Source organism: Coregonus lavaretus, assembly GCF_964263955.1.
Source record: "Coregonus lavaretus genome assembly, chromosome: 4".
NCBI classification, from domain to species: domain Eukaryota; kingdom Metazoa; phylum Chordata; class Actinopteri; order Salmoniformes; family Salmonidae; genus Coregonus; species Coregonus lavaretus.
The window spans coordinates 29,999,642-30,015,662 of record NC_139991.1 but is presented as its reverse complement, the minus strand read 5'-3'; the positions used below and the strand labels follow the sequence as shown (position 1 = coordinate 30,015,662).

The 16,021-nt window shown below is 42.4% G+C and overlaps 1 protein-coding gene across 1 annotated transcript in view; it reads right to left on the bottom strand.

Moving 5' to 3' along the window:
* rabgap1 (RAB GTPase activating protein 1) overlaps positions 1-16,021 on the bottom strand; it is a 139,608-nt gene that overhangs the window by 10,017 nt on the left and 113,570 nt on the right. Inside the window, exons 20-23 of the mRNA XM_084160370.1 lie at positions 2,223-2,315; positions 1,386-1,496; positions 1,065-1,169; positions 258-341 (exon numbers count right to left, since the gene is read on the bottom strand). Of these exons, the coding sequence (XP_084016496.1) occupies positions 258-341; positions 1,065-1,169; positions 1,386-1,496; positions 2,223-2,315 (393 nt within the window). The remainder of the gene's footprint in view (positions 1-257; positions 342-1,064; positions 1,170-1,385; positions 1,497-2,222; positions 2,316-16,021) is intronic.

Below are 16,021 nucleotides of genomic sequence, written 5' to 3'. Positions count from 1 at the left end.
CACAGCCAGAAGAGGATTGGCCACCCCTCAGAGCCTGGTTCCTCTCTATGTTTCTTCCTAGGTTCCAGCCTTTCTAGGGAGTTTTTCCTAGCCACTGTGCTTCTACATCTGCATTGCTTGCTGTTTGGGGTTTTAGGCTGGGTTTCTGTATAGCACTTTGTGACATCTGCTGATGTAAAAAGGGCTTTATAAATACATTTGATTGAATACAGAATGGATAGAATACATAATGGAGAGAATACAGAAGTCAACCGTACCTGTTTGTACTCTCCTATGATGGAACCGTTCTTCTTTATCTCTGACTCTGATTTGTCCAGCTCCCGTCTGCACATCTCTTTCAGCTGTAGACAGACAGGCACGTCAACTTGATATTACATGCAGAATTAATAACTTCACCTCTAACTTGCAATATAAGGACTTCATCTCAGTCAGGACAGGAGTTAACTGTCCTTGGGCCTGTATAAAGTGTGTACAGTAGTGACACACTCAAGGAGTAGTACATACACACACACACACACACTCAAGGAGTAGGAAAGATGTAGTCATCAAGAGGACATCAACAAAGGACAGTGGCAACGGCAGATGCCCCCTGAGACCGTTGTACACGTAAGTGGATGTCATGAGAAACACAGTAGGTGGAGCAGCTATTGGCAGGTCCTGTGCTAGGGGCAAAGTCATGTCCTTGGAACACAGACCACGGCCACAGTACATGGGGGAGCACACCATCCCCGTCTTAAATAGACAGACAAAAGGAGAGAAAGAATACTGCTTTCCCACCAAGGTGCATGAACAGAAAAGCATTCTGATGATGGAAAAAATATTCTGCAACTCTCCGGAGGACAATGGCAGTTTACTTCAAAATAATTATTTATCGATCAAACCAACACATTCAATTCCATTGTCAGTGAACTTCTATTGTCCTTCCAAGACTGCAATATTATTTTCATTTTAAAGAGACAAACAGACAGAGACAGCCAGCCAGTCAGACGAACAGACAAACAGACGAACAGAGACAAACAGAGCCAGCCAGCCAGCCAGCCAGCCAGCCAGACAGACAGACAGACCTGTGCAGACTCCTCCTCTAGTCGTCTCTTCTCATCCTCTGAATCCACCAGCTTCTGTTTGGTCATCAACAGCTCCTTGTTCAGAGCGTCTGCTTTCTCCTCAGCCTGAGGGACAGTCACACACATGGGTATAGTGACAAGGTCAATTGACAATAGCTAACACAAAATGACAACAACAAACCTATCAGAGTAAAAATGTGCTTGACAGCTAAATGGGTTTTGGGTAATAGAAAGCGTACGAGCGCACACACATGCACGCCCACGTTTACAAACTCGCACAAGTCTAAGAAACTGAATTTGGGGATAATGTGTCAGCCTTACGTTGTCCAGGTCCTTGCGCAGGGCGATCTTGCTGCTGACCAGTTCATGGGCCAGGTCATCGTTCTCCTGCTCCAGACGCATGTTAGCCTCCTGGAGACGACGGTTCTCCCTCTACAGGACAGAAGGAAAGGACGGAGGAGGAAGGTAGGAGTGAGTAGGTGAAGGAGAGAGTGAGAGGAGAAAGTAGAAAGATTGGGAGAGAGGAGGAGAAAGGAAAAAGGAGTGTGTGAGTGGAAAGAGTAGAGAATAGTGAGAGAGAGAGAAGACAGTAGCCTGTTGCCCGGCTGCACTACTGAAGCTCCCCCGATCTTCTTCCTGTTTCTCTCAACTCGTGACATATATAATGTTTAACTATGCTTGTAAATGACAACCTTTGAGAATAGCCTTGATTAAAAATGGACCTGGCTGCAGTACACAAATTCCTCTCCAGACATTCCTGGCATTACAACTACGTAATCGATAATCAAGTCCACCGGGCTGAGATTGAGACTGTGCACACGCAGATGTTTGTGTGCACAGTCCACTTAAGAGACTAGCTCAACTCCATCACTCCAATGTTGTGTGATTACCATGCCTCTTAGGTGAAGTTAATAATAGCCAGTCCAATAGCACGACTCAAAACTAGGGGGTAAACTATCTGACTAATTGATTGACCTGAACCAGCACTTGCACTTGACCCTCCAACTCTACTGATAGCTACTTTATTGAGGAAAAATGTACTTTCTATGCCTGTGATGTGGCCGTCCCACCTAACTATTTTAAGATGAATGCACTAAGTGTAACTCGCTCTGGATAAGTGCGTCTGCTAAATGACTCGAATGTAAACATGTATAGTACCTCGTATCTCTCAATGGGAGCCTCCTGCTGCTCCTGCTGTTCTCTCATGGTGTGGTACTCCTTCTCATACTTCTTCAGCTTCTTCTGACTGATCTGTAGAGACATGGACAGACAGATGCACTGTTACTGGACAACATCTACAGTAGGTCTACAGTACACAACAAGGAAGTAAGGGTGAGGTCATTGGAAGTGTTGTGAGGGCTCCCCATAGCCTTTGGTTACAGCTCTAGGCAACAGGGTGTCTCTGATGGCAGTACTAGTCAGGTGTGTTCTGACCATAACAAGATAAATACTTGATTAGAGCGGACCCCATTTTGACGACTGGTCGATTGTTTGGTCGATAGGCTGATGGTCGACCGAGATTTCATTAATCGAGCAGCGGCAACAACAAACAATCTTAATTTCATGGTGTAGAAGACACCTGTCTGATTCGCACCTGTCTGAGTGGACTGATCCATTGTGGAGGCCGTGGGGATGGCAGTCCATCACTAAGACGTGCTACTGAAATTGTATTAGAAACACTAATAAAAATGATGTTATTTTATAACAATGGGGCTTTCTCCCACATTGGATAGTGGTCGCTGTCCGCGGTTCTGAAACAGTGCGCTGTTGAATTGGCGCTTTTTCCTAGACCATGTTGCTATCTGCATAATAGCAAAGTTAACCAGCATATTGGTGTTGAGAACAATGCGGCGGAGGCAGCAGCAGAGTTAGGAGAATAGGAAACAGCACTTGCCTTAATTGTCTAAGAAAAGTGAGGAGAGAGGAAACGGCAACTTAATTAGGTCTATAACAGTGTTTCCTCTGGAAAGATTTGTAGCAGTGGGGGGAAAATGAGTGGGGGGAAAAGGTCGCAGAGGGGGTTCCCTCCTATAATTTTTATGTAGAAGGACTGAGGAGCTCAGTTCTGGTCACTTTTTAAAAGGACATTCTACTCCAAAATGAATTAAAATAAGTATGCCGACACCATCTAAAATAGAATTTCCACCTCCAGAAATTAACCAAATAACACATTGGTAAAATTATTTGTTAAAATTATTTTAACATATTGGGCCATGTACAGTATATAGCCTATGCATGGTCCATATTTTCAGGTATGCTATTAGCAATAAACATTATCACCTTTAACCCAACTGATGCAGCAAAGAGAAAATAAATAGGCTGAAGCATGGGGTTGCCTATCTGCATGTACCCTATTGGGCTAATCATTAGCCAGATCTCAAATGTGATATTTTAACTAGTTATTATCAAATTGATTCATTTGATATCCCAAAAAACTTGCATAAACACTGAATATAATGTAGGCCTACCTGTTAGGGTACCTTAGGGTAACTCGCGGGGTAAAAAGCCCCCTGCCTGTACTTCTCACAGAAACCACTTCATGTCACAATTTTTCCCCCAACACTTTCCCTGGTTTTCACTACTCTTGCTCAACAAAAAAAACAAAAAAATATATAATATATATATAATATAATAATAACATATAATATAATATGCCATTTAGCAGACGCGACTTACAGTCATGCGTGCATACATTTTTATTTAATTTTTTGTATCTGTTTTTTTTGTGAATCTGTCTCATCACAATTTAAGTCATTCCAAATAAATGATTTTGAGGTACCAAGGCGTTGTACCCCAAGTCACCTTACAAATGACCGGTGTTACATTTAGCCCCACTCTCCCCTATGCACTCACTGCGAATTGCATAGCGGTAACGTGCTTAACCATGTTTCTGCTAAAAAACCCGGTTTAAAATGGCGCAGTTCGTGCATATTTAGGAGTTGAGCAATAAATAAAGTAGGAATGGAAAGCTGGGATTCCCCTCTTTTTAACAAAATCCATTAAAAATGCTGTTTTCGCGATTGCAGAATTTTTGTGCATTGACTGCTTGTCAGAATGCATGTTTCCCTCCCTATGGCACATATAACATGAATGCGCCACGAGAGGAACATTTATCTAGCATAGAACACAACAACAAGCCGACTAGGTAAATAGATAACTATTCTACTATGGGGTTGTTAGATTTTTCTATTAATTACTCGTTTTGTTTGCAGAGGAAATGTACATGTGGAATGGTCTAGAATCTTCAAAATGCGCCTCAGCAGAAATATAAACATTTTATGTTCCATATATTTTTTGTTGCGTGGCGGAAATGATTTTGCCGTGGCGCAGCAACACTGCAAAATGAGTGCAGCGGAAACACTGGTCTATAATCAATAGCCTAACTGTTAAATGTGCCTGGCTTTATAAATCATCCATATATATCTCCAGAAATAAGACAGATCCTGCTTCTGTTTGAGTGTTTGTTTAATAGCCTACTGATTCCGTGAGCACCAAGCCTCAGCAACCACAACATGTCGGATAAACAATTTCACAATAGGAGTCATTCATGATTTGAAATGCAATCAAGCATTTTCGTTTTAAAATAAAATAAAGCGACCTTTGAATAATTAGTGTAAACAATAAATACATTTCTGAAATAGAAATTGCATTCACGAATTAATGCGACTGTTTTTAGTCTTTGCTGTAATAAAGGCTTTACAAAAAAACATTACAACAGACTCTGGTACGCTTATAATTTATTTTGTGTTGTTCAGAATGTTCTAAACGGTCAGAAAAAGTATATTGTATTCTAACAGCACCTGTTTGGCACACATAATATGCACGCAGCGCTTGCTCCTTACACTTATTTTTCTTGATCTCTAGTATTTTTCACAACTAGTCAAATGTATTCCACACATCCGACTTCCCCTTTACCTCCTGAGCATAGAGTAAACATGTTCGGAGTTTGTTATAACCAATTTATTGATGTGATTATGATATTGTATAGGTCAAACCCTACTTGTCACGTGGATGCGATGCATACATGTGTCACGTAAATAGAGCAAGGATTGAGGGAATAGGGAATGTTTTTCCTAAACAAATGAGATTTCGGTAACATAACTTTTCAGTCAGAAATGGCTGGAATTATGTTGCAGCTTCAGCAACACGGACAGAGCGATAAACACTGTTGAAGTTATGTAGTGGTCGCAGCAGCATGGAGGAGAGAGAGACAACGGGTGATAGTCACACGTTGTCATTTTTTTTTTACCCAGCGCAGCAAATCCGAGCACAATCAAATTAATTGCGGTCAGACTCCCTCTAGTCATTTGTGTATTCATTATTTAATCAAACAGTGAGCGTAAAGCATCAGACAAGCTCAGTGCATATAGTTGACTTGATTAAAACACATAGGATGTGTCTATATATCGAAAAATACATGTTTAAAAATGTCGACAAATAATTTGTCAAAAGAACAGATGACTCTCGGTCGATAATAACTAAATAGTAATTTACGGATAAACCTGCAAATTGGTCAAGAACGAGTTACTTGTTGGTTATGCTGCATGTACAGTACTTCAATAAAAACCATGAACAACCATGCATCTGTCTGTGTGATTATCAACAGCTCTTTCAAAGCCCTGCCTTTCACTTCCCTCCACTGCTGCCCTTGTACACAGAGCAGCCGTTTCTCAAAGCACACTCAGCATGTTGTAATCAGCATGTAGGGGAGTAAATACTGTATGCTCCTTCTCCAGCAGGCAGCTAGTTGTAAATGAGGTCTATTTAGCCGGCTGTGGTTTCCTCCGGCTACGACCACAGTACAGAACCGGGTCTGTTGTGGAGGAGCAGGTCCATAATGGTCCCAGTGATGACTGCAGATTCAGCTATTCATGATACACTGGCTTCACTACACTACTGACACACCTGCTATGCTATGAGGGCTTAGTAGCTGGTGGTTACATTCTAAAACAGCATGGCCTACATGAGTTTGAATGCTAGCCTTTAGTATATGAAAGTGAGTGAGTGAGTGAGAGAATGTGAGTAAGTGAGTGTGTGAGTGAGTGAAAGAGAGAGCGTACATGCAGGTTGAGCCCGACCAGACACAGTGTGAGAAAGTTAGAGTGTTGAAGGCAGGAAGTGCCACATCTAGTCAGAGCCCCAATCTGTCCCAGTCTGACAGCTATTGTTCGAGCAACCATCCGAGCAGAAGAGAAACACTGGGTGACTCTAGGATCAAAGAGCCGTGTCACTGACAACACAGCACATCTCTGCTAACTGAACAACATCAGAACAGAACTGTACACACAGGGTTCACTGACACACCCTATGACATGATGAGAGTATTGTCACTTACTCAATTCAACACAGCAGCCCCAAAAATGTCCATTAGGCTATTTTTACAGAATTGTGCAGATAAAATAAGTGTGCGCACACAAGGGTGTCCGTCAGTCTGTGTATGCATGTGATCATTACACAAAGCGTGATAGAAATTAGCATACTGTATCACATACACATGATCAACTTAAAAGGACCAAACAGCAGTTGAAACAACAGTGTAATCCCCGCCACTGTTTTGGTAAATTGCTGAGGGATGGGGCTGGAGAAAAGTAATCACTCTCAAATTCAGAGCTATGAATGCAAGGACTGACCAAAATGATAGTTTTAACCATGTTTTGAGGCTATACAGAGCTTGTTTATGTTTGCTTTGTTTACAAACACTGGAGTAAAACAATCTTATAATTTGAGTTCTGATTGGGTACGTCAGTTAAACTAAGCTCATGAGGCATTTACAGGTTATATTCTTCAAGAATCATTAATTTATAAGTCCAAAAATGGATGTAGCAACTGCTGATAGCCCCTTTAAAAGGCCAAAAATGCCAACCTATGCAGTCAGTGAGTGAGAGTGGGAAAGCAGTACTGTAGGAAAACAGTTTGACCCCAGTGTGCCCTTTCTCCTCTCAGTAAAGCTCTGCTGTGTGTGTGTGGGTGTGTACTGCCTGTAAACAGTGGCTGTGCTAAATACTGAGTGTGGTCACTATAGTATTAGACCTGTCTCCCTCTTACTAAAGCCACAGCAGATCACTGGAAGAAAACAGCTGGTTCAGCTTGAGCTATGCAAACTCCATCAGGCCTAAAGAACAGAATAATAGCACAGTAATATCTGGCTACCTGCTTCTGTAAAGTGGTTTGTACAGAGAAAAGTGTTGGGTGGAGCAGGGTGGTTTAGTCTGGCAGAGGGGGAGAGGAGAGGTCCCTGATCATGCCACCAGGCTCTGGGATGAACTGACAGAATTTGTGACACCCTGCGGGAGGGTGGGAGGGTGGGTGTAGGTGTGTGTCTCACCCGGAGGACCTTGCCTGCTCCTCTTAGCCCTTAAGATCCTAATCCTGCTCTAAAACTCTGGGTGACCAGACCTGTCACAAAGGTCAGAGGTCATAGAGTGCATGACCTTAAGCCTGACCCCATGCCCTACCTTATAAAAGATGTGACATGAGAGGTTGACCTGTTCTAAAGCCTGGCCAAACAGAACACCTGTCTGAATCAGAGTACAAGGATACAGGTAATCTCCTACCTAATGTACTGTATGTGTTACGTAATGCAGTTTAGGATAAGCCAACCCCTTTTGAGAAAAATGTTTTTAGATACAAATACATATGTAAAGGGATAAAATCAATCTGCTTAAGCATAGACCAGAGTTACCTTCTAGGTCAGGACAGAGCACAGGTATGCAGTTTAGGATTAGCCGATACTTCTGAGAATTACTTCTGATGTTTTTAGATACAGTCCGTTTCCAAATATTTAGATACAAATCCATATAGGATGTCAAATACTCTTGACTTTCTTAGGTCAGGAGAGAGCTCAGGCCATGAGGTTATGCACGTGTACTGTAGCTGTCAGTTTCTATTACAGCTCAACACTGCCTCTGACTGGTTATTTAAAAGGCCAGAGGAGGTGTGGTATATTGTTCTTATGGCCTTAGCCATGGTATATTGGCCATATACCACAAACCCCAGAGGTGCCTTATTACTATTATAAACTGGTTACCAACGCAAATGATTGGTTAAAACCGCATTTCAGCCGGTGTCTATTCCACAAGTTACCACCGGCTAAATCTATGACATTAAAATGCCTATTTACTCTGCTCCATCTGACTGCGCAATCCACTGTCTCATCAGCCCAGCCAAGCAATTTATAAACTTGATCTCCACTATAAAAACATCTAGACATTATCTCATTTTCTTTTAGACTAACATTTAGTTTTCAACAGCGGAGATTTGTATAAACCTTGATGTCTGTCTCTCCGACATTTGCAACATTGTTTCAATATTCAAATTCGATCTCCAGCTGTCCCATAGTAATGAACGTGTCGGGAGTCGGGATGACACACAGGCAGGCAGCTTCTCACAGCCAGTCGAAATCATGAATCAGCATCATTTTTATGGCTATATACAAAGAACTATGAATAGAAAACAGGTTAAACGAAACGAAGTGAAGCTAGTTTGCGGCCTTTTCAGCTTCAGTTTGAAGTGATTGTGTTAGCTGTGTTGTTGGCTAGCTCCTCTGAACAAGTGTCCTGACGAGAGAACACATTTTCTACGCCAGGTGAAATTGCGCATCATTAGCTCATTGTTATGGATGTTTTCAAATAAATGTCACTAGAAAAAAGCTTAAACTAACGCAAATGCAGCTACTTTGCTGTTATTCTGGCTACACTGTTTGATGTGACTTAAGTTAGCTGTAGATGGCTAGCTAGCAAGCAAGGGATAAGAATGTTGCCAGCCAGTATGGCAATGGAACATTTAGAACGAACGACTGGGTCATGTCCATAGATACAGAACAAAAAGACTGAACAACTGGCAACCGAACCGATAGAATGACCAGCCGGCTTGGGTAGCGACCCTAGATTTGAGTTGGGACTATATCTTGTGGAATAATTAAATAGTATGAATAAATTAATCAAAATAAAGTTACTGAAAATATGTAAATCATTATTTGAATATGTTGGTAAGCCGTTGTATAAAAGTGATAATGCCCTTGAAGCCAGTGTTCGGAGGATATATTATTGGCAGTTTGCCAAACCCTCGACTTAGTCTCGGGCCTAACAACACCTGTACCAATATATCCTCCAAACACCGGCTTCTCTGGCATTATCACTTAAATGAACTGGCTACCAACGTAATTAGAGCAGTAAAAATACATGTTCTGTCATATCCGTGGTATAGGATCTCCTATACCACGGCTTTCAGCCAATATATATACCATGGCTTTCAGCCAATCAGCATTCAGGGCTCGAACCACCCAGTTTATAATTAAATTTTTATTATAACAAGCTAGTAGGAGGACTGATGGTTTGGTTAGCTAAGGGTGCGATCGTAAATTCACTCTGGCTATCTACTCCGATTTCAGAGCACTCTCGTCTGAGTGTGCCAGAGTGCAGAATAACTGACGAATTTACGAACGCTCAACACCCGTTGAATATGGCTGGTGTCAGTAAATGTTGGCAAAAAAGCATAATTAAATATTTTGCCAGCAGCAGTTACAGTCACCAACGCTCTGGATAACATAAAAACAGCCTAACCAGCTCTGCTAGGGCGAGTAAAATGTGAGGTGTTCTCTCATTTGTGCCTGGAAGTAGCTAGCAAGCTAGCCAACGTTAGCCAGTTAGCTTGGGTGCCGTTGTGAGGCCAGAATGCTCGGATCAAGCCTACTCCTTGGCCAGAGCGTCCAGTGTGCGCTCTGAACGCTCCGAGAGCGAAACGCTCTGAATTTACAAACAGACAATCTGACAATGCTCTGAATTTACCAACGCCCAGAGGGTACTCTGAGTGCACTCCAGATTGAATTTACGAACGCACCCTAAGCTAGCAAGTATGTTTGTTTGCTTACCAAGGCAACTAATGTAGCTATCTAGCTAGTAAATTTGCTAGCTACTTCAGTGGATGTTATCACATTTCTAGCGGCAAATTAATATATTTCTAGCGGCAAATGTGTTAAATTATAGCCATGGTAAGTGGGATAATCAGGATAATGTTAAGATGATGAATAAAAGGTACATGAAGCCTACTGTATGACTGTGATTCAGCACTGTGTAAGGGATAATCAACTTGGCACTCTATGGGACATAATGCAACTTCTTGTAAGGTTAGTGCTACTACCCTATGCATAGTGGCACACGCCTTCCACGGCGTGCATACTTTTCCATAGAACGCATAGCCCCTCGTTGATGATCCCTTACATAGTGCTGAATCACAGTCATACAGTACTGTAGGCTTCCTGGTCCTTCCATCCATCAGCTTAACATTATCTTTATTTGCGCATATCAAGTGCTCATTACAATAAAGCCCCATATTAATACCGGTAATCACTAATTTGCCAGTAGAAAGGAGTGCCTCGTTTGCATTCTGTTAACTTCATACAACTTTTCTTTAGCTTGTGAAGGAGACTAAATTGCGTCTGAACTCTCTTATGGTTTAGGTGATTCTACTCTAAAACAACAATTACCTCTTTGTACAGTCTGCTAACAGTATGTTAACCAAACCCCTTATCAACACACAAACTGAAGACAAAACAAGGCAACAGTAAACATGTTGTCCCCCACGAATAATGCAGCCCCCGCTCCCCCAGGAAAGTTATGCACACAGAATTTCTAATCATGAGTGATTTCATGTTTCATTTTCAGTCTGAGCAAGTAGGCCTACCTTATATTATAGCCAAACCATTCCCCCTCTCAATGATGACATATAGACTATATAAGCAATTTAAAATGTAATATTCCTCTCCAGAAATGAGACCAATAACATATTGAAAAGTAATATCTTTAGGGCCTGTACATGGTCCATATTATTTTAGGAATAAGCATTATCACCTGGATGACGCAGCATCTTGGCTACATGGCTGAAGCATGGGGCTGCTCCTCTGCATTCTTTACCCCAATGCGCTAATCATTAGCTAGATCACACACTAAATACGATCTTCTTGCTTGTTTAATGTCCTCAAAAAACTCCCACTGGCACTAATAAAATCATGTGATTTGGCATAGTGTTTATAAATACAGTGTAATTGTGTGAATTTTACAGTGAATATAGGCCTACCGTTTATGCATTCTAATGGCAGACGCGCTTCCTGCGGTTACTTTTCTTTTTACTGTCATGCCAGACACTCAATGTAAAACGCGGCCAATTACGCGACACATTGGAGTTGAGAAATAAATCATACAGCACTAAAAAGCTGGGATCTCGCTCTTTTCAATAATTGAAATCAAAACGTTTGTATTTTCCCGAAATTGCATTTAGGAATGTTGCTCAATGCAGCAATCAGCTGTGTGAGGAGTTGTGAGCTCTTGCCACGGACAGTTGATATTCAGCTGATAAATAAACGACATATGCCTAGCTCATGAACAGCTTCGGGAATTAGTCAGGTTTTTAAACAATTATAGGCTATATACAATTATAGACTACAGAATAGCATGATTACAATCTTAAATTTGTATTTAACCAACAAGTGACTTGTGTAGGCTAAATAATGTTCATGTTTTGACAAGCGAGCAGCTCCATAGTGTAGACTTACGTAAATCTTTATTAATAATGACATCGCTTTGTCTGATATGAAAAAAATACTGAAAAGCAGGTGGGCTTCCCGCCTCCGCTGAGACGGGTCTGGTGCGAGTATCCAGGTCATAGCCTACTGAGGCGGGGCTCACTCGAGATAGAGGGAAGGCTTTGACATTCTTGCCTCCGCTTGGAAACAGAATGCTTGTTGATAACACGTGTGAAGCGTCCGACGTCGGGAAGATTGTGAAGGATTAAATAAATACAAGTATATATATTTTTCTGTTTGGAGTTTGAAAATGTACTGGGCCAAGCGGTCGATATGAAAGCTTGATTAACTGGCCCAGTGAGCTCGGCAGATGTTGCCGGGCCAGCGGGCATCCCTGAATGTCGAGTCTCTTTCAGGTAGCTGCAGCTCAATATGGCGATCGGAGTATGGACGAGTGGGTGTCGAAAGGAGTAAGCGAATGGAAAGCGAATCAGCTAATTGGGCAGATTTGTTGCCACTCAAGACCAGTTTGCGTGGCTGATTGGGCTACACGACGAGTCGATAAGCCGGGACCCACTGCACGGCTGTTGTTTCGACGTGCCTGCTGACAACAGAGGTGCATCCTGCACGGTCGGGTCATGTAGCCATATTGATGTCACCTTGATACAAACAGTATTTTCAATTGGGAGAGCATGAATGGCAACAACACCGGGACACAGTGCCTAGCTATCGCTCCCGCTTGCTAAGCACTACTGTCCAGCAATGGCGTGGGAAGTATAGCTACCTAGTAGTCATTATCAGGGTGACAGTCAAAGTAAGCAAAACGCATCCAACGCATGATGCAACAGTACACCCATCATGAGTAACCCTACTTTTAATAAAAAAATTAACTATCATCCTTTAAACTAAAAGTGAAATACAACTGACTCATCCTCTGGCTTCAAAACAAAAGTACAAACTCGCTGTATGGTAGCTCAAATGTGCGGTAGTTGCGTGGTAAGAAACGGAAGAGAGAAAAAAACAGCTCAATCAAAACCGTCTAACCTAGCCACCACATTTTCGAACGTTGCTATGGGCACAGCCAAACAACTGAAGTGATGAATTAGACTTTCGCGTTACTTCCCTGTTGCAGAGCGCCGTGGCAAACTTGCCAGAGTAAATGATTTGAAAGAGTCAATGTATAGTGTGACGACCCTCCCACTCTGTCTGCCGTATTCTCTCTCTTTGCTCTTGTTTCCTTATTAGGATGCCGGTGACGGGGTTGGGAGGGTCGTCAGCTACATGGGAAACACCTGGGCCCGGGTGTGTCCCAGGATAAATGGACCTCTGCTACATTCATTGGTGAGACTCTCTCATTTTACATTTACATTTTAGTCATTTAGCAGACGCTCTTATCCAGAGCGACTTACAGTTAGTGAGTGCATACATTTTTTTTTTTCCATACTGGCCCCCTGTGGGAATCGAACCCACAACCCTGGCATTGCAAACGCCATGCTCTACCAACTGAGCTACATGAGAAACGTCAAAAAAATTATATTAGGTTAATATTGAAGGCCAATTTGATGGAGAGTGGTATTCTTGAAGTTACCACTGGGGCAGCCTCTGCTGAGGACTCGTCGTCTCCCCGATATGTTACAGTGGCCGCTCCATCGGTTAGTCATAGTAGTCTTCTTTTTGAACAGCAGAAAGAACTGCTTCTGTTACAGCTAGAGCATGAACAAAATGGACAAAAAGCTAAAATTGAGCACGAACAAGCTAAAATGGAGCATGAACAAGCTAAAATGGAGCATGAACAAGCTAAAATGGAGCATGAACAAGCTAAAATGGAGCATGATCGTGTAAAATATGAAAAGGAATTGGAATTTAAACAGGATATGGAGCGTGCTAAAATCAAGCTGCAACAAGAGCGACTAGAGTTGGTTAGGGAAGGAAAGCTCTCAGGGGAGAGTTTGCTCTGGGAAGGTGATCCAGAGTTACCTAGGGGTCGTTCCTCTTTTGGTCGTAACCCAGACACATTTGATATTGTTGGGAACTTACGGTCGTTGCCTCAGTTTAATGAAAAGGACCCTGAGACATTATTTTTGTTGTTTGAGCGTGTTGCTGACGCTAGGAGTTGGCCTGATTCTGACCGCACTTTGATGTTGCAGTGTGTGCTGACTGGTAAAGCGCAAGAAGCATATTCAACTCTTAGTGTAGCCGAGAGTGTAAGTTATGATAAGGTTAAAACGGCTGTGTTACAGAGTTACGAATTGGTCCCTGAGGCTTACCGCCAACGATTTAGAGCTTTAAAAAGGGATGATCAGCAGACTCATGTTGAGTTTGCGCGAATATTATCTTCACAGTTTAATCGCTGGTGTTCCGCCTCTGCAGTTATGACTTTCCAAGGGCTGTGCGATCTGATTTATGTTAGAGCAATTTAAGGACACAATCCCTGATCGTATAGCGATGTACATTAATGAACTGAAAATAAAGACTGTCGCTGAAGCTGCGGTTTTGGCAGATGAATATGTGTTGACTCACAAAAATGTTTTTGCAGAACCCCGTATTCGGAGTGAGTGGGGCCGTTCGCAGAGATTTCGGCCTCGCTCGCCAAGATACTTCGGTTGAGCTCAACTAGGGTTGAGCCCGAATTTGGTCAAGAGTGTCACTACTGTCAAGAATTAGGTCATTGGAAAAATGAATGTCCTGTTCTTAGGTCTAGGGGTAAATTCAGTACAGGTGCTTATGTTAAATCGAAGCCTATGGCGTTAGCTGCGCCTGTTCCACATCAGTTCACTCCTGACACATTGTCTCATGTCCAGGGCCATGTGAAAGGCCATATTGATCCAGACTATTTACCTTTCATTACGGAGGGTTTTGTGTCTATGTTAGGAAGTAAGAACCTAGTGCCAGTAAAGATCCTAAGAGACACAGGTGCCTCTGAATCATTTGTGTTGGAATCTGTGTTACCCTTCCCTGCGGAGACTGATTCGGGGAATAGTGTTCTAATTAGGGGAATAGGTTTGAACACTGTCAGTTCCATTGCATAAACTGATGTTGGATTGTGGACTGGTGAAAGGTTAGGTTGTTGTGGTGGTGCGTCCTTCATTGCCTATTGAGGGTATTGATGTGATCCTTGGAAATAACTTGGCTGGGGAGCGTGTGTGGCCTATCGTGTCTCCATCTTAAGTGGTTTCCACTAAGCCGTCAATTGTAGGGATTCCTGATGAGAGTGCGCAGAATTTCCCAGAGGTGTTCTCTGCGTGTGCAGTGACGCGTTCTATGATCCATGATGACCTGGTCACGGAACTGGCTAACGAGAATACCACAAAGAAGTCTGTTACTGTTTTCCCTGTTATCCCGTTATCTGTATCCCGCTCCGATTTAATCGAGGCTCAACGGACTGACCCTAAGTTGCGGGACCAAATTCTGCCTGTGGAACAGTTGGGAGATGTCGCACAGGGTTATTTTCTCCAAGAGGAGGTCCTGATGAGAAAGTGGATGTCTCATGGTAGTTGTTTTCTGGGGGAGGCGATTAGTCAGGTTGTGGTACCAGTTAAGCTTCGTGAGTTGGTGTTGACAACTTCTCACAACGACGTTGCTGGACATATGGGTGTGAGGATAACCTACAATCGCATATTAAGACATTTATTTTGGCCAAGATTAAAGAGGGATGTTTCTGATTTCATCAAAACTTGTCACACCTGTCAATTAACTGGTAAACCTAATCAAGCTATTAAGCCGGTACCACTGTTTCCTATTCCTGTACTCAGTAAACCTTTTGAGTATCTGATTATTGACTGTGTTGGTCCTCTGCCTCATTCTAAAAAGGGTAGTAATTATTTGTTGACTGATGTGTCAGACCACTAGGTTTCCTGCTGCCTATCCTCTCCGGTCTATCACGACTAAGTCTGTGTTAAAAGCTTTGACTCAGTTTCTCTCACTGTTTGGAATCCCTAAGGTCATTCAAAGTGATCAAGGATCTAATTTCACCTCTAATCTCTTTGGTCAGGTTCTCCAACAGCTCCATATTAAACACCACTTGTCTAGCGCCTATCATGTGCAAAGTCAAGGAGCACTGGAACGTTTCCATCAAACACTTAAGTCTTTGTTGAGAGCTTATTGTACTGAGATGGATAAGGATTGGGAGGAGGGGTTGCCTTGGTTACTGTTAGCCGCTAGGGAGGTTTCACAGGAGAGCACGGGTTTTAGCCCAAATGACCTTGTGTTTGGACATACAGTGAGGGAAAAAAGTATTTGATCCCCTGCTGATTTTGTACGTTTGCCCACTGACAAAGACATGATCAGTCTATAACTTTAATGGTAAGTTTATTTGAACAGTGAGAGACAGAATAACAACAAAAAAATCCAGAAAAACGCATGTCAAAAATGTTATAAATTGATTTGCATTTTAATGAGGGAAATAAGTATTTGACCCCTCTGCAAAACATGACTTAGT